Here is a 23,071-nt window from a genome sequence, read left to right as displayed (position 1 = left end):
GTATGATTCTACCAAAAGGAACATGAAACATTGCACATTACAAATTTCATCCTCCCTGACCCAAAAAAAAAAAAAACTCATCCTCGGCGACCAAAAACATATAATAATTTTAGAGTAATTACTCAAATCAGTCCCCAAACGTTTTTAAAAGCAGATATTTTAGTCTAAAAAAAATTAATATACAAATCAATCTCTAAAATTTTACTCCGACGGATAAATTAGTTCCCAGTTTATTTTTCGGTAGAGTAATTACTCAAATCAATCTTCAAAGATTTTAAAAGCGAACATTTTAGTCCCAAGGAAAATTAATACACAGATCAATTCCTAATGTTTTTCTCTGATAGACATAATAATCTCTAGTCTATTTTACTTTTACTATATGTTAACTTTTATTATTATTAACTTAGTTTTGTGTATGTGAACGATGACACTAGCTAGCATATTAATACACTCTTTTTGTTAAAAACAAATAAGGTAAATAATGATGCTTTAAAATCCAAATTAAAATATATTTTTTAATACAAACATATTTTTTAAAATATAACATCTTTTGATTATATTAAATACAAAAAAATCAAATAGTTTCAACCTTAAATTTCTTATAGAATAATCTCTAATAATTTTATTGATTATTATTATTATTATTATTATTATTATTATTATTATTATTATTATTATTATTATTATTATTGAGTGACCATATATATATATACTTTTTATATCATCAATACATATATAAAAATCTAATGAATAAATTTATTATTATTTTTGTCTAAAAAATACAAAAAATATTGTGTAAATAATAATAATAATAATTTTATTTTACTTTTTTTTAGACGAAAGACTGTTATATCAAATAGAAAAAAAGTTAGAAATTGATCTGTATATTAATCTTTTTTGGAAATTAAAATATCTGTTTTTAAAATTTTTGGGACTAATCTAAGTAATTACTTTACCAAAAAATAAAGTCTAAACTAATTTATCTGTCGGAGTAAAATTTTAAAGATATTTTTGTATATTAATTTTTTTTAAAAATTAAAATATTTATTTTTAAAATTCTTCAAAAGTGATTTAGATAATTACTCATAATTTCATCCTCAATTTTCTGTATTTGATATTTTTGCCATAGTCACATTTTGTCATTTTCTCTCAAAGGACCGCATTTTCGCTATTTGTTATATTGTTTACTTGTGCGAACATTCAATTAATATATTAATTGCATTTGGATGCAAATATTTAAGCCTTTCCATTTCTCAGTTGTATATCCATTCTCTATCCACACTTATTTCTTATTGAATTTCTTAACTTTACCATATTAATTGTCCGCTGAAAGGAGAGCTATAAATGAATCGAGTTGAGATGAAGTAGGTCAAAAATCAAAATCAAGTTTCGCTCATAAATAACAGTTTCGATCCATTAACAATAAAATTTATTTATAAAATTTAAATTTAGCTCACAAAAAATTTACAAACTAATTCAAATAATATGAATATAACATATAATTTTATACAAATAAATTTTAACTTATATATAAAAATCATTATTAATTATATATATTGCTTATTTATTAATTATAGTTAATGTCTTTTATGGATCATATATGAAAATGTGACTATAAAATTTTATATCAAAACATTAATATATATAGATATATTACTCTCTTTTATTATAAATAATTTGATTAGACTGATCACGTTTTAATTCATTATCCTATTTAACTATAATAACAAAAACAAAAATATTACAATTTAAATATGACAAAAACTAAAAACAGTGTGCCCTCATAAATATGATGTTATAATTATGTGTACATATGTGTTATAATTATGTTATAATCATTATATATGTATATAATCGAGTTTGTTTGCAAACCAATGCGCTAAGTTTATTAAAGATAAAGTTGGACTCATCATTATATCATTATATCAGTATATTATTCTATAACGAATAGTATTTTAGCGTCAAGAAAATATTGATTTAGTGCATTTCGGTACCCCTCTCTCTCTCTCTCTCTATATATATATATATATATATATAATTTATTTTAAAGAATTATCTTCTTTTTAATTATATAAAAATTAATATTTAATACATAATTAAACTAATTATGAATTATTAATATTTTTAATCATCCTAATTATATTAATTGTCAATTGTTCTAATTGTTAATTATTATTATAATATAATTTTTAATAAAATATAATTAACTATAAATGTGATATAATAGTTTTATTAATATTTTCTATTATGCATGTATGTATCTTATTAGTATTAAATTGATATTATTGATATCAATAATTAATTTCATATGACTAAAATTTTTTGTGATTCATGAATCTATATTTAAAAGTCAAAGTTTTTTGTTTAACTTTTTAATTTGTTATTTATTCTTGATTATTTCATAGAATAAAAATAGATCAGATATTCTTTATTTTTATCGAAATTGATCATTTTAAAGTATAAGTTACTACAAAGCGATTATTTTTTGTTATAATCTTTTATAATACACCACATATATATATCAAATACTACCTTAAGTTGGGATGTAAGAGTTTAACGAAAGAATATTGAACTATTTTACTGAAAAATAGTTGGATCTACTCATATATATTATGGCCGTCCCTCATGTGTACTAGAACAGTAGAGCATATAATGAGATTGAGTTTCCTCAATTTAGGTTCAATTTTCAAAGAATTGTATTAGACTTGGAGATGTAATTTCAAAGATTGATACTGTATTTAAAATTTTCACTTTTAAACTTTTCATAATAAAAAATAATTTTATAATATATTGTAATTTTTTATCTGAAACTACCCTTCTCGTGCGTCAATGCAATATCATTGATGAAAATAAAGGTCAATTTAATTTTTTGATGTAGCTATTCTATATCTTACAATAGTACATGGATAACAGATGAAGAAACTTATTTAACAAAAGGATGGTATGAATATATACCAATTCTAAATATTCAAGTTGATGACATTATTTCAGTTTGCGATTGTTACGAGAATGACTCTAATCTATATATGTTTAAGATGTAGTATAACTTAAATATTATTTAAATAATTTAATTCTAATATTAGTATTTAATTAAATTAGCATTAAAAAATTAAATTATTACCTAAATTTATATATTACAACGATTATGTTTTATTATGTTATTTTTAATTTTTTTAATATGAAATTTCTTTTTTTCAATTTTTAAATTTATTTTTTTTTATTGACTCCCATTATAACTAAAAAAATAATTAAGTAAAAAAATATGTTAATAATAAATAATAATTTTAGATTATTACTCGAATAAAAACTAAATCCTGTATAATATTAGTAGTTGTACTAAAAAAATTTTATTCACATTGTATAAAATAGTTAATAGTTGGATTAAAATTTACAACAACTGTAAAGTTAAAAGTTTTAGTTATCCACTGCGATATATTTAATTGAGTTAAAATTTCACTAACATTAATTAATAGGATCATTGAGTTAAAATTTAGTTATCAAATAATTATATATTTAGATATATATATATAAAATAATTATGGGTATAAAAAATTAAAATTAAGTTAATAACTATGATTAATTACTATAATTAATATATTAAATTAATTTAGTATTAATTAAAAATTTATTTGTCTAGTGTGATTAATTTAACAATAATGTATATCAAATTAATGACTATAATTAAAATTTAATTGTCCAATGTAATTTATAAAGATTACCATAATTAATAAAGATTATCGTGATTTATGAAAATCACACATATAATGATATTAATAATAAAAAATAAAAAATTATTAAATGAATCATATATATATATATATTATAAATAAAATATTCATAATTAAAAAATAATTCATATAAGTCACTTAAATATATTTACGTATAATTAATATATACATATACATAAATAAAAATATTTAAAATTATTTAAACAAAATAATATATCAAGAGAATATGAAAATCATTAATTAAATAATTAATATATACATAAATGAAAAAATTATTAATTAAAAAAATTATAGTAGATTTTTAATTTTATAAATCAATCACATATAATTAGAATGATTTATTCTAAAAATAAATAATCAAATTAATTTAATATTAATTAAATATTTTTATTTCTAATTTAAAATAGATCAATCCTACTTTATACATATGTCCCTTGGTGTATTAAGTGATTATAACTTTTTATATTTGAGACTTATATTATTTTTAATAATTTTTATGGCTACTAGGTTATATTCTAATATTGAATTTAATATATTATTACAAATGTAATTTTTTTAAGTTTTTTATTTATATTTTTTGTTCTTTTATTTTATTTTATTTTATTTTATTTGTAAGTATAATCTTATTAAGAATCTCAAGACAACATCTGGACATAAAGTTTAGAAACTTAAAGTTAGAATATCTCAATACAAGAATAGAGATACAGCCTGTGAATGTGCAATAATCAATATTGGAGATATAGCCTAAAATTTTGGTTGTTTACAAAAGGATATATACGTACATTTTTTTATATAAATTAAGACATTAATTTATCACATACTACAGCTTTTTCTTTAATTAATTGAATTATTTTGTAAATTTTTTTGTTATGTACTTTTCATTTGCTTAGTATTTACACCAATAAAAAATATTAAATTGAGATTAATTTAAAATTAAAATATATTGAAAAATATTTTTTTATTAAAAATACTTCAGATATAATAAAAACATAAATATTTTTTGTGCATCTCACGAATACAAGATTCATATATTTATGAGCTCAATTTATTGAACTATTAACAAATTGAGTTTGATCAAATTTACTTTCAATGCACATTGAAAGTACGAAATAATTTGTCTTAAATACTGGATTTTTTATTTATATAAATTAAATAATTATCTTATTTACTGATTTCTATTATTTTTAGTATTTTTACCAAAATTCGTTTTTAAGCCTATTTTGTTTAAAATGTAAACGAATTAATTTTACACGTATTTTATTTATACTGTAAATGAAATATGAGTATCTGTAATTATAAAAAATTTAATTTTTATAGATATAAAAATATAGTTTTTAAAATGATAAAATGGTATTAAAAATATAATTTTGATCAATTTAAAAAATAAAATTAGATTATATAAAAATATAACTTATAATTCTATCTTAATTAATTTAAATCTCATATATATTTAAAAATTTAAACTAATAATTTTCGCACGTTGTTATTCTACAAATGGGAACATTTCAATTAATGAGCGATTTTAATTGAAGTCACGCAATTTAAACCTGTCATTTTAATATAACAAATTTTATAAGATTTTTCATGTACTCAATTATTTAAAATGTTCAAATTATATTAGAATTTTTAAATTTTTTATGTTTTTAGAGTACTAATTTAAATGAGATGGTTTTTAGAATATAATGTGATCGCCATTTTAAATTATGATTTGATCGTTACGATTTAAATGGACAAATTTAAATTACGTGTTTGAATGGGCAGTTTTGAATTATGTCACTTGAGTTAAAACCGCTTGTTAAAATCGTCTATCTCCTGTATTAACTGAAACTTTTAGAATAATAATTTATTAGTTTAAATTTTAAAATATAGATAAGATTTAAATTAAAAAACATATATCGAATTTTATTTTTTAAATCGGTCAAAATTATATTTTTAATACTATTTTATCATTTTAAAGATTATATTTTTATACCTCTAAAAATTAAATTTTTTATAACTACAGGTATTCGTATTTCATTTACAGTGTATTTTGCACGTATTTTGTTTATACTGTAAATAAAATATATACTTATCATGATATTTAGTGTATTTCGTTTACATTATAAACGAAATACGTGCAAAATTAATTCGTTTACACTATAAACAAAATATACTTAAAAATGGATTTCGGTAAAAACACTGAAAATAATGGATCGATAAATAATATAATTATTTAATTTATATAAATAAAAAATCCTAAATACAGCTGTATTGTAATAATGGTCCACGCACAAACTAACTTATAAAGATTTAAAAATAAAAATAAAATTTTAGTAATAAAAACAATATGTGAATAAATGACAAAATTTATTTAGTATTTATTAATTAATAAAAAAATTACTTAGAATTAATAAATATTAAATAAAATAAAATAAATTTTTTTTGTTTTTTTAATATTACTATAAAAAAAATATATGAGTAAATGACAAATCAAATAGCAATTAATGATCCAAAATGAGGCAATAAAGTAAGAAAAAAAGCCCTATTTATAAACCCAACATAGTCTTTTGTGTGAAGAATGATTCATTGTTATAGCAACCCATTGCACAAAAATGGAGTTTTTCAAAACCCTTATAATATCACTTTATACGCTATTGACAATAGTTATTTGTTTCAAAAATGTTGGTGGAGAGAGTGTAGATGGATTATATTTTCCTCCTAAAACAGTAACAGTTCGAATCACGAACGGTTTAAAAGATCTGCAACTTGATTTGCATTGCAAGGACGCTCAATCGGATTATGGGTTTCAAACACTTAGAGTTGGTGAAAGTTGGAGTTTCCAATTTCACCCTGACCCATTATGGCCTACTTCATTATACTTTTGTAGCTTCACATGGCTCACTGATACGAGGCTGCACCGCTTTGATATTTATTCTTTTAGGCGTGGTGATCGATGTAGAGAGTGTGATTGGCTGATTCATGAATCGGGTTGTTGTAGGGTTTTCAGTAATGGTCAGCTCAAATGCTTTGATTGGAAAAGTATTGGAGATAACAAGAATAATCTTGGTGTGTAACTTTGTATATCTTTCCTTTCAATTTCTCAAAATTTATAATAAAAAGATCGAAAATGTTTAGTAAACAAAATAAATTAGCCGAAAATAACTAGAATTTATCTTATTTAATATTTATTAATTATTATAATAATTAATAAATATTAAATAAGTCAAATTTTATCTAATTTTTTTTGTCTATTTAGCATAACCGTAAAAAAAAATATAGAATAAAATACTATTTTAATCTCCATTAATATTTAAGAGTGAATTTTACTATTTTAGTTCCTAATATTTTAATCGTTTTATTTTTATCCCAAAACATTTAAAATAGCATCAATATTATTTTACCGACAAATCCATCACTAATATACACTTAACGAAATTGTTATACTATTAATTAATAATATTTTTGTTAAAATTATATTTGGTCAACTCCCTCCTACTTTTATTTTCTCCAAACTCTATTCTCCTACTCTTTTCTTCCTTTTCCTTAAATCTCTCTTAGAAAATTAATAGTATAAAAGAGAGATTCTAACTTACTTTCTCTTCGTGATATAGCCAACATATTCGGCTAGCAATACAAAGAGTAACTTACTTTATTATTATTTTGTTACAATAAATACTAATTTAGTTCTTGAAATTATTTGTGGATTTAGGATTAAACAGGACATTTACTTTTTTTTTTTTATGTCTTTGAACTTTAAGCGTGGTAGTAATAAGGATACGATTTTACATTTTTTGGCCATTGATAATCTAATATCACATCATTAAACTATTTCACTTAATAGTTAGAGTGGTTAAGTAGAATAACATGGTTAGTTTATATCTAATAATAATGAGCATCTTGTGCATTAGCTTGGTTGAGCACAAGTGCTTTTATATTGTGCAGGGATGAATTTGAGTTATTATCTGTTGTTGCTAATTACCCAGTCAGACCAGAGTCTCAAGTGCAAGCTTCCTTTGATTCAGCATCATCTTTTTCTGTCTCAAGGCATTACCAATACCATGTGTTTCTCAGCTTTAGAGGCTGTAATTGTAAGGTCCCACATCGGTTGGGGAGAAGAACGAAACATGCTTTATAAGGGTGTGGATACCTCTCCATAACATGGGGTGTTTTGACGAGTGAGTGTGGGGGGTTTTGCTATCATCTCTATCGTCAAAAATAAAATCGTGAGACCTTGTGTGATAAAGCGGACAATATCATGCTAGCAGTTTACAGAAAAATGGTATATGCATCTCATTTTAAGTGTAGAATTTATTAAGAAAAATTGCTTCTGATAATTATTGACATTTGCCATTGGAATACTTTGTGGCTAGCTAGTTTGTTCGAGCAAAATTGTATTTTAAGAATTGAGATTCAACCAAATTTGTTATTGTGAATGTAATAGAGTTTTTCGTTTTGTTGGAATTATATATTATGTATAAATATATTAGTATGTAACAACAATGATTATAATTAAAAAAATATATTTAAAATTTTAACGGTAATAATAATGAGGACTAAAAAGGAATATTATGAAAATTCTAAAATTAGCTTTAGTGATTATATAAATTGTCACTAAAAAATGTAGAATTTTTGCGGTTATGAAAAAGATTGTTACCAGTAATTGTTATAATTACTATTAAAATCTTTTAACAATAAAGTATATGGCGACTAATGTCAAATTGACGGTAAAAATATTAGTGGCTATTTTTATCACTATTAAATACAAAATAAATGATAGTTAAAAGTGATATTTCTAGTAGTGTTGATAAAATAAACTTTATCATTTATTTAATAATTACTCTCTCTTTCTAGCTATTTTTAAATAATTTTTATATATTTTATAGTAATAATTAGAGAAAAGAACAAATAAGTCCCTGACCTTTTATCTTGCAGACATTTTCGTCTTTAACTATTGAAAAATACTTTTAAGTCCCTGGCGTTCTTAAAAGTTGGACGGATCAGTCCCTCCGTCCAAAAGCTACCGTCAAGCCCAACGGAAAAGACTGACGTGGCTCCCCCTCTGCTTACCCCTCCATCCCACTAACGTGCCACGTGGGCAGCCGTGATGTCAGGTAAGCAGAAGGGGAGCCACGTCAGCCTTTTCCGTTGGATCTGACGGTGGCTTTTGAATGGAGGGACCGATCCGTCCAACTTTTAAGGACGTCAGGGACTTAAAATTATTTTCTAATGGTCAGAGACAAAAATGTCCGCAAAATAAAAGGTCAGGAATTTATTTGTCCTTTTCTCTAATTTTTATATTTTAAACAATAAGACGATACAATTTTTTTCCATGACACTCTTTATTCACTTGTGGTGATTATAAGTACGTATAGTATAACTTACATCTATTCATTTATTTAAGAACAATTTTCTATGTTTTTTACACAATTTAATTTTAAGTTGCAAAGATTCAACTATTACCTTTTTTATAATATGCATATATATTTTTTTTAAATTTTTGGATGGTTATTTAGTTTTGAAACACAAAGGATTAGGAGTAATTATTTTTTATTTTCAATAAAAAAAATACACATACTAGCTCCATCTATTTTCTTAACTTCACTTTGCCTGAATACATAGTAGTATATATCACAAGACAATCCATAATTAAAAATGAGAGAGAGAGAGAATAACATAGTCATTTTTAATATTTTTTTAATAAATTAATGATATGGTAATTGAAGATTCAATAATATATGCATATAAAAATAAAATTAATAAATATTACGAAACAAAGAAAGGCATGCTAAAGTAACAAATAAAAAGGAACGGAAATTAAATTGCACAAAAGTTGCTTCTATTTTTCGTATTTATTAATGATATATATATGCGGCTATACGCATATTATTCATTTATTTATATTGAATATATGAAATTCAAAAGACAAAATATAAAAACATCAAGCTATATATATAATCTCGTTCTAGTATATTTATACTACGATGACTGCTATATTTATAATATTTTAAAAAATATTTGATGGTTTTAGTGGCTAAGAGAAGGGGGTTGAATCTTAGCCCCTTTTTTTTGCTTGCTAACACTTGCTGGATTCAAAGGAGACTTTTCTGTTTTTAGCTCGTCCCTAGCCACGAGACATTTTCATTTTATCTCGTCACTTGGCACGAGACATTTTTTGTTTTTACTCCTGTGCAGTAGAAAACAGGAATGGAGTAGGAGAGAAAGAAAATTACACCAAGATATATCCTGGTTCGGCTGCTAAGTGCAGTGCAGCCTACATCCAGTCTCCATCACAACAATGATGGAATTTCACTATAATCAAACAGATTACAACTTGTAAAGTGCTAACCCAACTTACAAGGGGATTCCCACAGAATCATGAAACACAACATAGATGAACAAAGGAACTCTAAGACATCTATGGCTTTTTCTTTTAATTTTGCACTCTCTGCCTTTTTCCGCTCTATGGCTTTTTCATACAAACATCACTGTTTGCCTTTTCCATGAGACTCAAGACATGACAAAATTAAACAGAAAAATACTAAACAGAATACATTGAAGGAGAAGAGAAAACTGTTAGCTCAGGTAGCTCTGAGAACTCTGTGCCTTGCACTCTCAAATTTTCTCCTTACTTCAAACAATGGCTGTCCACCCTTAATATAGAAGAGGGGAGCCTCCACTTATTGAAGCCAAAACTGAACCAACTTCTTCTTCCTTCAACAAAACCGGTTCGGCCACATAGAGAGAGAAGAGATAACCATGCATTAACCAACATGCAATTACCTCTAGTCCTTTCTTGATCATCACCCTTCATCAATCCGAGCTCTCCATCCTTGGCTTGCTCTCCAAGATGAAATTCTGGCCCTTGATGCTTCATGATGATGATGACTTCATCTGCTTCAATCTCTGCCTTCAACCATCACTTCGCCACTCTAGCTACTTCCTGTGGTGGTTGAGCAGAATCGAAGACAAGCCATGCTTCAAGAATCTCCTCCAGCTGGCCGAATCTTCTTCTTCCATTTTGAGCATGAAAGACTCAGGATAACCTCACCAAATCTAACCACATTTGGTGAATATCTTAGTCACAGCTCATTTTTATTTTAGTATGTTTTCTTGCCATCATTGTGATGGTCTTTAGGCTTGCTTTCTCTTCATCTCGGTAGCTTACTTTTGCTTCCATGGCTGCCAATATTTCCTGAGTAATGACCGAAGAGAGAAAGAGTTGTGAGAGAGAAGAAAGAGAATATGGACATTAACTAAAGTGGTTTGATAAAGCAAAGTAAATGTTTACATCCCTTTACTGAGTAACGTGTAGCTTCAATAATGTCCATCAAATCAAAGTCACTCATGTTCTCTCTCATAGTTCCCATGCAACACATTGCAATTAAATGGATTTTGGAATCCATCTAATGTTTGAATCTTTGGATCCGTTGAAAGAAATTTTGCTTTCTTCCTTCTTTGGTTTCGGATCATGCATGAGGAACTCTTATAAAATTGGGCTTGGTTGCAATATTATTTGATCTTGGCCCATTAATAACATTTGCTTTCCTGATAAAACTTGGAGCATGCATAAAACAAATGGAAAGCATGTAACACACTTGGGTTTGGAGCAATCAAAAATTATTTGGCCCAAGTAACATTAAATCAGCCACATTCATTTTTTGTTATTAAAACCAAGGCTGAGTGTAAATTGGGCTAGCACACTAAATTTGTTTTCGGCCCAATATTAATCCTGCACAACAAAATTATTTTAATTAACACATTAACCAAGATTAGTTTAATAATTTTGCTGTTAATAATGTTTGATCATCATCAATTTAGTTTAGAGTTTTCCAAACTCATCAATCTCCCCCTTGATGACAAACATTATTAAAATTGAAATGGAAAGAAATTTAAGGATAGAGTAAAGAATACTCCCTTTGAAGATTGAATTTCTTTCCCTTTCAAATTGTCACATGGCTCCCCCTTAATATGTGCTATTTTTATCAAGGGAAGCACTTAACCTGTAACAATTGGATCAAGCTTCAAGTAACAATGTTATTCAACATATTTTATTTTGAAATGTTGAATGCTTGATTTATGAGTAGAATGTGATGATAATCAAAACTCATTTGTTATCAATAAATTGATTATCTGCTCAAACATACACATATAAACAGAACACAAACCAGTGTTGTTCAGAAAGTTTTCAAACATTTTTCAGTCCAGATATCAGAGCAATGTCATTCAAAATAGGGAAAATATTTTTGAAACACATATTAGTACATCAAAACATGGCAGATGTTTAGATATCACAGTTTAAGGGAGCTGCCAAAAATAAATTTTTCAAACCAACAAGTTTGTCAAATATGAACCATTAGTCAGGCATCACAATATATCAAACATCATTATAATCCAAGTGCCAAATGCAGTTCATTCAGCAGGGATCATAATAGAGCAAATGCATTCTTTGAACAAGGATAATCATGAATTTTCAATTTGAAAATTTCAACCCTTGTCCCCTGTTTTTCCAGCCCCTGTTTTATTCCAATTTCAATTTTGGAATCTAAATTTCCTCCCCCTTTTGGCATCAAGGGGCATAAAGACCTGCAACAAGAGACATGAGCAATACATAATATTTATAACAAAGCAGTAATTGTTCAGAGTATCATACGGCAGGGAGTATCAAGTCATGCCTTTACAAAAAACAAAAGAAGGATTGAGCCTATTGTTGCCAATATCAAATAAAAGTAGAGAAATAGTCGCTAATCATCAGAAACATTGAACTCAGAACCAGAATCATCTTCATAATCTCCTGTTCCCATTTCATCATCAAAAGTTTGAATCATGAAACCGACCCTTTCATAGCACTTCTTCCAGGCTTTCTCATTTGCATACGCCAGTTTCCGGGCAGCCTTGCTTGACTTAAGCATCAATTTGGACATATTGCGGAATTCACTGAGAGCCTCCCTGATGGATGCCGTGACCTTTGAGGGTTCAGGGTGGCTTTCCAAATCGCTTAGAGAGGGTTCGGAGGCAACAGACTGCTTGCTTTTCTTGTTCGAGACTCCTCCTCCTTTAATCTGTGACACTTTGTTCTCAACAGATTCATTAGACAAATCAACCTTAAAATATTCAAATATACATGTAAGAAACATGCCATAAGGAAGATTAGCCTTTTTTGTGCTTCTTACTGCTTCCCACATATGACGTGTCATAATATAAGCAAATGAAATTGGAGTGGAAGTAATAAGAGCAAAGAGGATGATAGAATCAGAAACTGTTACTCTATGATGAGAACCACTTTGAGGAGTGATGATATGAGTGATGATACGGTGTAACAGAGAGTTCTCTGGGCCGAGGGATTTGTGAGTTGGGATTAATCCATCAAGCCCGGACAGGTTGGCACAGATGTGTTGCATGACAGTTTGTTGAGTAACTCCCACTTGATTATCCCATTTATCAACCATATAAACATTTGGTCCCTCATCTTCATACCCAAGAGCAGCACCAATGGTTTGAGGGGTGAGGGTTATGTAAACACGCTTGACGTAAGAGTGGATTGACCCACCAATCAAACGCATGTTTGCATAAAATTCCCGGACCAGCCCCGGGTATACCAATTTCTGAATGTGAGTCAGAGGAGTCCATTTCAGAGCATCAAACAGAGACGAAAAGTTCATTCCTTTGGTGGCAAGATTTGGAAGGTTCACCAAGTAAGAGGGGCAGAGATGGCGCTGCAGAAGAACGTCTTTGTGAAATTCATAGAATGCACATGAGTGGAAGCGAGAAGGATCAAAATGTGAATGAGTTTTGTGGAATTTATTTTTGAACTCTAGAGATTCCAGATTGGGGGGTTCGCTTGTGTCATGCAGAGCAAAGGTTTTCTGTTTCTTGTGAGAGCTTTTTGCATGAGGGGTAGATCTTTTTGGTGGTGATGGAGGTGGAGTAGTCTGTGAGTCTTCTTCATCTTCTTCAACATTTGGTTGCTTGTTCTTCCCTGTCTTGCCTCTCCCTGAGGTTTTTTGAGCAATAACCTTTCGGCGCATGGTTTCGGTTTTCTTGGAGGGAGGTGACTGAGTAGAGGATGAGGTAGAATGGAGATGGATATGTGTATGGGTTGGAGGTGATGAGAAAGGTGGGTTTTTTGGAATGGGGGTTCGGCTACTTCGCCTAACAGCGGTTTTCTTTTTCATGGTGGATGAATGATGGGTTGAATATGAAGGGGTGAGGGCCGAATGAGAGGAGGATGAAAGGAGGTTAGAGGTGCAATAAATGAGGATTGGAGAGAGATGATGGGAGGTTAATGACCATAATGGCACGGTTATTATCCAAATGGGAGTTTCAAAAAGTGATAAAGAGGGAGTTTTTCCTTGAATCAAGGGATTTAGTTGGAAGGAAAAGATATGATTTGACAACATGTATCTTCCAACTAGATTTGAAAAGACAATCTAAGAGATTTTGTGATTTTATTTTTCAAGGAAGGAATAACTAACTAAACTGCCATGGTGGGGTCAGAATTTATTAGGTGGGGCCCAGGAGAATTTAAATCTGTGTTGCCTCCCCCTGAACAGAGCTCCTCCATCAAGCTTGCGTTTTTATCTCGTCCAAACCTACGAGACAAAACTGAACAGAGTTAAAAAATTCACAAATTTTCAATGAAACTTAAATCAAACATTCCCAAACTTTTTCTCAAGGTACAGAATCTGTCTTCATAGAGTGGTTTTGTAAAAATATCAGCAATTTGGTCTTCAGATTTTACAAATTGAATATCAATAGTTTCCTTTTGCACATGTTCTCTAATGAAATGATATTTAATTTCAATGTGCTTTGTTCTTGAGTGCAGAACAGGATTTTTTGAGATGTTTATAGCACTCATATTGTCACAAAATAAGGGTATACTATTGATTTTTAATTTGTAATCTTCTAATTGTGTTTTTAACCAAATTAGTTGAGTGCAACATGCAGATGCGGAAATGTATTCTGCTTCAGCTGTGGATAAAGCCACTGTGGCTTGTTTCTTGCTTGACCACATATTGAGTGAGCTTCCAAGGAAGCAACACATGCCGGACGTGCTTCTTCTATCCACTCTATCTCCCGCATAATCTGCATCACAAAACCCTACTGCACAAAATTCATCAGATTTAGGATACCACAAGCCATAATCACAAGTTCCCTTAATGTATCTAATGATGCGTTTAACAGCCGTAAGATGGGATTCTTTTGGGTGAGATTGAAATCTTGAACATACACCCACACTTTGAACAATATCCGGTCTAGAGGAGGTAAGGTACATGAGTGAACCTATCATTCCTCTATACCTTGTTTCATCCACATCTTGACCATCATCATCCTTTTCAAGTTTTGTGTTGGGATGCATTGGTGTACTCATTGCTTTGGAATTTTCTAGGCCAAATTTTTTGATAAGTTCTTTTGCATACTTTCCTTGGTAAATAAAAGTACCACTAGGAGTTTATTTAATTTGGAGGCCAAGAAAGAAGGTAAGCTCTCCCATTAAACTCATTTCAAACTCACTAGTCATGAGTTTTCCAAACTCTTCACACAAGGAAATGTTTGCCGATCCAAATACAATGTCATCAACATAAACTTGAACAAGAAGCATGTCATCATTAGATGCTTTGATAAATAAAGTAGTGTCGGTGGTTCTCCTTTGAAATTTATTTTCCAACAAGAAGGCACTAAGCCTTTCATACCAAGCTCTTGGAGCTTGTCTAAGACCATAAAGGGCCTTAGTTAATTTGAAAACATGATTTGGAAACTCTTTTTGTTCAAAACCGGGGGGTTGTGCCACATACACTTCTCTATCAATAAAGCCATTAAGGAAAGCACACTTAACATCCATTTGAAACATTTTGAAACCTTTATGGGCGGCATAGGCAAGAAGCAATCTAATTGCTTCCATTCTAGCTACCGGAGCAAAAGACTCATCAAAATCTATACCCTCTTCTTGATCGTAACCTTGGGCCACTAATCTAGCCTTGTTACGAACAACTTGTCCATCCTCACCAAGTTTATTTTTAAATACCCACTTAGTACCGGTAACTTTCTTACCATCCGGATGAGGTACTAGTGTCCAAACCTCATTCTTGTCAAATTGAGCAAGCTCTTCTTGCATTGCTTTAACCCATGATGGATCCTCAAGAGCTTGTTTGACATTGTTGGGCTCTATTTGTGACAAGAGAGCAAGATTGCTAGGTTCGGCTTGCCTTTTGGTGGATGATCTTGTTGTTACACCATGAGAGGGATCACCAATGATGAAATCATGAGGATAACCTCTCATAGACTTCCATTCTCTAGGCTTTCGGACAGGTGTAGAGCTTTGATGAACTTCTGGTGGTCTCACTGTTTCAGTTGCTCGTGCCTGTTCAGGAGACAAAATGGAAATGTCTCCTCCAATCTGACGAGACAAAACCGGGCTGACAGATTCTTCAATTTGAACAGATTTGGGATTTTCTTTATTTGTTCCAGCCTCTTCACAATCTGAATCAATATCCTTCACAATACTGGGAATTAAGTTAGAATCACAAAAAGTAACATGTATGGATTCCTCTATTGTCCTATGCTCCTTGAGATAAACTCTATAGGCCTTGCTTGTGGTGGAATATCCAACAAACATTCCTTCATAGGATTTTGGATCAAACTTTCCAAGGTTTTCTTTATTATTAAGCACAAAACATTTGCATCCAAAAACATGAAAATACTTAAGATTTGGAGGGGTTCCTTTCCATAGCTCATAAGGTGTTTTCTTTAACCCTTTTCTAATGATTGTTCTATTCAAAATATAACATGCTGTGTTCACAGCTTCAGCCCATAAGAATTTAGGAATTTCACTCTCACACAACATAGCCCTAGTCATTTCTTGAAGGCTTCTATTCCTTCTTTCAACCACTCCATTTTGTTGGGGGGTTCTAGGACATGAAAAATTGTGAGAAATCCCTAAGTCATCACAGAATTTTTCAAAATCTTGATTTTCAAATTCTCTTCCATGATCACTTCTTAAATGGGCAATTTTCAAATCCTTTTCATTTTGAATTTTCTTACAAAGGGTGGAAAAAGCATAAAAGGCATCATTCTTATGAGCAAGGAAAAGTACCCAACCAAATCTAGAGTAATCATCTACCACCACAAGACCATAATGTTTACCTCCTAAACTTTGAGTTCTAGTAGGACCAAAAAGATCAATATGTAACATTTCCAATGGCCGTTTGGTTGAGATTCCATCTTTTGATTTAAAAGAGGATTTTACTTGTTTGCCTAATTGACAAGCGTCACAAGTAAGATCCTTATCAAACTTGATGTTTGGGATCCCTCTAACCAAATTTCTTTTAACTAGCTTAGAAATTTGATACATGCTAGCATGTCCCAACTTTCTATGCCAAAGCCATTTTTCAGATTCAAAAGATGTGAAGCATGTTACATTTTGTTCCTTTAAATCCTCAAGAGTTAATCCATACACATTGTTGCATCTTTTAGCTTCAAAAAGAACATTCCCAGTTTTTTCACACACAACTAAACAAACAGATTTCTTAAAAATAACTTCAAAACCCAAATCACAAAGTTGACTAACACTAAGCAAATTATGTTTCAAGCCATGTACAAGGAGAACATCATTTATACAAGAAGAAAAGTTTTTACCAACTTTCCCAACAGCCACAATTTTTCCTTTTGCATCATCACCGAAAGTGACAAGTCCTCCATCATAGTCATCAAGCTTTATGAAGAAGGTTGCCTTTCCGGTCATATGCCTAGAGCATCCGCTGTCCATATACCACACATTTTCCTTCCTTTTGGATGCTAGGCACACCTACAAAACAATGCTTAAGTAACCTTAGGTATCCAAATCTTTTTGGATCCTTTTACGTTAAACCATCTTCTATGTCCTAAGCCATTGTAATCAAAAACAATTTTATAAACTTTGTCACCAACCATTCTTTCACCGAAAAAGCATTGAATGGGAAAGTGTCCATTCCGATTGCATAGTCTACAAAACCTTGGAGTTGCCTTTTTGTTAAAGTAGGTGGGATCTTGAAATCTTGTGTCATTAGAAGATGAAGCAATATTTTCAAAATGTGAATTTTCAGATTTATGAAACCCCAACCCAGCCTTATCATAAAGAGGTTTTTGACTAGCCAAGATGTGATTTAAACTTTCAGAACTTTGTGTAAATTTGGCCAAGTCTTCCTCAAGTCTTTTAACCTTTTTAAGCAACTCTTCATTTTGTTTAAAACAGTCCACATATGCAAGAACACAATGGTTACTTTCACAGCTCCTAACTTGGGCTCTTAACTGCTTATTTTCTTCAACAAGATCACAAGCAGTTTCGGCCTCTCTCACTTTTTCTTTTAGAAAACTGTTTTCGGCCTTAAGAATGGTAATTTGCTGTTCAAGTTCTTGATTTTCCAGCAGAAAACATCTTATTTTTTCAGAAAGGTGGTCTATCATAAGATGGAGATCTTCAGTATTAGGGTTATGAAAGACTACCTGATCTATGTGGTCTGCCATGAGACATGTTTGTGACTTGGTCTCGGTTTCTTCATCATCATCATCAGAATCATTCTCCAAGTCTTCCCATGTGGCCATCAGTCCTTTCTTCTTTCCTCTTTTTGGCTTTTCCTCCTTCTTCAGCTTGGGACAATCAGATTTGAAATGCCCCATTTCCTTGCAATTGTAGCAAGTTACCTTGCTGAGGTCTTTCTTCACTTTCCTTGTGCTGCTGCCTTTGCCTCTGAGCTTAGCCATTTTCCTGAATTTTTTTGCAAATAAAACAAACTCATTTTCAGAAGAGTTATCACTGGATTCATCATCCAGGGGGTTAGTCACAGAAGAAAATGCAATTCCTTTCTTTTTTGTATCTTTTTTCAAATAGGTATTTTCAAAAGCAAGAAGATTTCCTCTCAAATCATCAAGAGTCATAGAGTCTAAGCTACTGCTCTCAGAAATAATTAAGGCTTTAGTTTCCCACTCTTTTGTGAGACATCTCAACACTCTTCTCACTAGCACAGAATCAGAATGTGTAATTCCCAGAGCATCTAAGCCAACAATGATAGCATTGAAACGTTCAAACATTTCATCAATGGACTCTCCTTCCTTCATTGCAAACGTTTCATATTCTCTGTTTAGCATATCTGCCCGAGTCTTCTTGACAATGGTGGTTCCTTTATGGGTGATTTGCAATTTGTCCCAGATTTCCTTTGCCGTTGTGCATCTTGATACCCGTCGGTACTCCTCAAAGCTGATAGCACAATTGAGCAGATTTATTGCCTTGGCATTTAACTCCACCTTCTTCCTATCTTCCTCGGTCCATCTTGCTTCTGGTTTGATAGAAACAACTCCTTCTGCACTTGTGGTAGTTGGAAATTTAGGCCCTTCGAGGATAATCTTCCAAAGTCTGTAATCCACTGCTTGTACGAATATCTTCATCCTCTCCTTCCAATAGGTATAGTTTTTCCCATTGAAAAGAGGGGGTCTGTTGCTTGATTGTCCTTCAGTTAGATTATAAGACACCACATTTGCGCCACTGTTTTCTGCCATGAGGATCTTCTCTTTGAGACCAAGCTCTGATACCAATTGATGGTTTCAGTGGCTAAGAGAAGGGGGGGTTGAATCTTAGCCCCTTTTTTTTGCTTGCTAACACTTGCTGGATTCAGAGGAGACTTTTCTGTTTTTAGCTCGTCCCTAGCCACGAGACATTTTCATTTTATCTCGTCACTTGGCACGAGACATTTTTTGTTTTTGCTCCTGTGCAGTAGAAAACAGGAATGGAGTAGGAGAGAAAGAAAATTACACCAAGATATATCCTGGTTCGGCTGCTAAGTGCAGTGCAGCCTACATCCAGTCTCCATCACAACAATGATGGAATTTCACTATAATCAAACAGATTACAACTTGTAAAGTGCTAACCCAACTTACAAGGGGATTCCCACAGAATCATGAAACACAACATAGATGAACAAAGGAACTCTAAGACATCTATGGCTTTTTCTTTTAATTTTGCACTCTCTGCCTTTTTCCGCTCTATGGCTTTTTCATACAAACATCACTGTTTGCCTTTTCCATGAGACTCAAGACATGACAAAATTAAACAGAAAAATACTAAACAGAATACATTGAAGGAGAAGAGAAAACTGTTAGCTCAGGTAGCTCTGAGAACTCTGTGCCTTGCACTCTCAAATTTTCTCCTTGCTTCAAACAATGGCTGTCCACCCTTAATATAGAAGAGGGGAGCCTCCACTTATTGAAGCCAAAACTGAACCAACTTCTTCTTCCTTCAACAAAACCGGTTCGGCCACATAGAGAGAGAAGAGATAACCATGCATTAACCAACATGCAATTACCTCTAGTCCTTTCTTGATCATCACCCTTCATCAATCCGAGCTCTCCATCCTTGGCTTGCTCTCCAAGATGAAATTCTGGCCCTTGATGCTTCATGATGATGATGACTTCATCTGCTTCAATCTCTGCCTTCAACCATCACTTCGCCACTCTAGCTACTTCCTGTGGTGGTTGAGCAGAATCGAAGACAAGCCATGCTTCAAGAATCTCCTCCAGCTGGCCGAATCTTCTTCTTCCATTTTGAGCATGAAAGACTCAGGATAACCTCACCAAATCTAACCACATTTGGTGAATATCTTAGTCACAGCTCATTTTTATTTTAGTATGTTTTCTTGCCATCATTGTGATGGTCTTTAGGCTTGCTTTCTCTTCATCTCGGTAGCTTACTTTTGCTTCCATGGCTGCCAATATTTCCTGAGTAATGACCGAAGAGAGAAAGAGTTGTGAGAGAGAAGAAAGAGAATATGGACATTAACTAAAGTGGTTTGATAAAGCAAAGTAAATGTTTACATCCCTTTACTGAGTAACGTGTAGCTTCAATAATGTCCATCAAATCAAAGTCACTCATGTTCTCTCTCATAGTTCCCATGCAACACATTGCAATTAAATGGATTTTGGAATCCATCTAATGTTTGAATCTTTGGATCCGTTGAAAGCAATTTTGCTTTCTTCCTTCTTTGGTTTCGGATCATGCATGAGGAACTCTTATAAAATTGGGCTTGGTTGCAATATTATTTGATCTTGGCCCATTAATAACATTTGCTTTCCTGATAAAACTTGGAGCATGCATAAAACAAATGGAAAGCATGTAACACACTTGGGTTTGGAGCAATCAAAAATTATTTGGCCCAAGTAACATTAAATCAGCCACATTCATTTTTTGTTATTAAAACCAAGGCTGAGTGTAAATTGGGCTAGCACACTAAATTTGTTTTCGGCCCAATATTAATCCTGCACAACAAAATTATTTTAATTAACACGTTAACCAAGATTAGTTTAATAATTTTGCTGTTAATAATGTTTGATCATCATCAATTTAGTTTAGAGTTTTCCAAACTCATCAATATTGTCAAAATTAAAGTAACACTTTTTTATTATTTTAGCAATATTTTTTAAAAAGTATAGTTAAAAAAAACGTTATCAAAATTTAAGAAAAAATTTGACTTTAATTTTAACAACATTTATATAACCATTATTATAACTATCATCATCATAGCCATACTAAAATCGATCATGTAATATATATGTTACACCCCACCATGATTATTGTTTCCAAGCATAACATTGTACAGAATCATTATCCGTAGCCCTGCATGGACCAGTTTCAAAGATATCCCAAACACAAGTTTCACAAGCATGCTTGTCACGGTTGTGATCATAAATGTCAAAGCGGTGAACTGGTGCTCCATACCATGTAAAGCTGCAAAAGTATAATGATGTGAACCAAAGAGGATTAGGACGGAAGGTGAAACCCCACATATGCCCAACTGAAACTCTTTGGAATCCAAAATCTGTGTGTTTGTCTTTGCAATGAACACCAAGCTCCTTATTGTTCAATCTATTGTAAATGGAAACTACCACTATGGGTGGTGGAATCAAGTCATCCTCACCACCCACTCCAACATTGAAATTCAAGGAAAAAATTATGGCTAATAACATTGACATTGATACTACTACTTTGGAGAGTGATATAGTCATCTTTTTATTTAATCGGTTGATATACTTGGTGATATGATCAATTTGTAGAAAGCTCTTGTCTTTCTTTTTATATAGAGTGAATATAAGTAAAATTTCAATTTTAACCCTATCAAGTTTTTTTTTTTGTCATGGTATCTCCTAACTTAATAGGTTAATGACTAATTCGGTGCAGATCTAAACTTTATTTAAGGGTCTATTGCTGATCAATAAATTGCTGCACACAAAACAAAATAACTTTAAATGTTATCTTTCTAGCATTATTGATATTTCATAAAATATTTATTTATTATATAACTACCAAACTTCTTGAATGCAAAGTTGACTTTATTTGGGTTTTGCTAATAAATTTAAGGGGAGTGTTAGGTAAATAAGAGGGTAGATTCTCTCCAATAAAAAAAAAATTGGATGGTGTCATTCGTGATCTCTCACTTTTTATTATTCTCTCTCTCATATTTAATTTTGATCTCATTTATAAAATTAATAGTGAGAGATCACATTTTATTTCCTCAAGTGTTAAAAAAATTGGAGAGGATCCATTTCTAGATAAACAATGACCATCTTGAACAACATGAACAACTACCAATCAAATAAAAATACACTATATATCTTAATTTAATACTACTAATTAAATTTAAGATTAATTTACTTTTTTAACCCTATTAATTCATATTGTTCATACATTATTCAAAAATATTATTCGTTACCTATACTTTTTCTAAATTTAAGTACTATCTGTGCGCTATAATTCATAAATAAATGATAATATTATTTCGGTGAATTATAGTTTAAATAGAATTTTTTATGTTTCACCTGAAGTAAAGGAAAAATCAATGTCTAACAATCGTCCCTTCTATATATATTTGGTAGTATTTTTACACAGTAACAACCATTCTAAATGTGAATATAATAATAAGTTATTGCCATTTTACATAAATGGATAACTAATATATATCTGAAGAAAATTTGCTGCCCCTTTCCTTGTTATTTAATTTTGAGAAAAGGACAAATAGGTCCTTGATTTTTTGTTTCGTGAACATTTTTGTCTTTGACCATTGAAAAATAATTTTAAGTCCCTGACCTTCACAAAATTTGGACGGATCAGTTCCTCCGTCCAAATGCCTCCGTCAGGGACTGATCCGTCCAAATGTCTTCGTCAGGGACTGATCTGTCCAAGTTTTGTGAAGGTCAGGGACTTAAAAATATTTTTTAATAATTAGGGACGAAAATGTTCGTAGGACAAAAGATCAGGGATCTATTTGTCATTTTCTCTTTAATTTTTCTCTTCTTTCTCCCTCTTCGTCAAGCTTCCAACCCTCCAATTGATAAAGTCATAAAGT

General features: G+C 30.7%; 1 protein-coding gene across 1 annotated transcript; it reads right to left on the bottom strand.

Moving 5' to 3' along the window:
• Positions 1–21,299: 21,299 nt before the first annotated feature.
• LOC112749294 (S-protein homolog 5) lies at positions 21,300–21,734 on the bottom strand. The gene has a single exon (XM_025797553.1). It carries the CDS (start codon positions 21,732–21,734, stop codon positions 21,300–21,302), a length of 435 nt encoding a protein of 144 aa, XP_025653338.1.
• Between the last annotated feature and the right edge of the window lie 1,337 nt (positions 21,735–23,071).

This window comes from Arachis hypogaea, chromosome 15 (assembly GCF_003086295.3).
Source record: "Arachis hypogaea cultivar Tifrunner chromosome 15, arahy.Tifrunner.gnm2.J5K5, whole genome shotgun sequence".
NCBI lineage: Eukaryota > Viridiplantae > Streptophyta > Magnoliopsida > Fabales > Fabaceae > Arachis > Arachis hypogaea.
The sequence above is the reverse complement of the archived record's forward strand: the minus strand, read 5'-3'. Positions and strand labels throughout refer to the sequence as shown.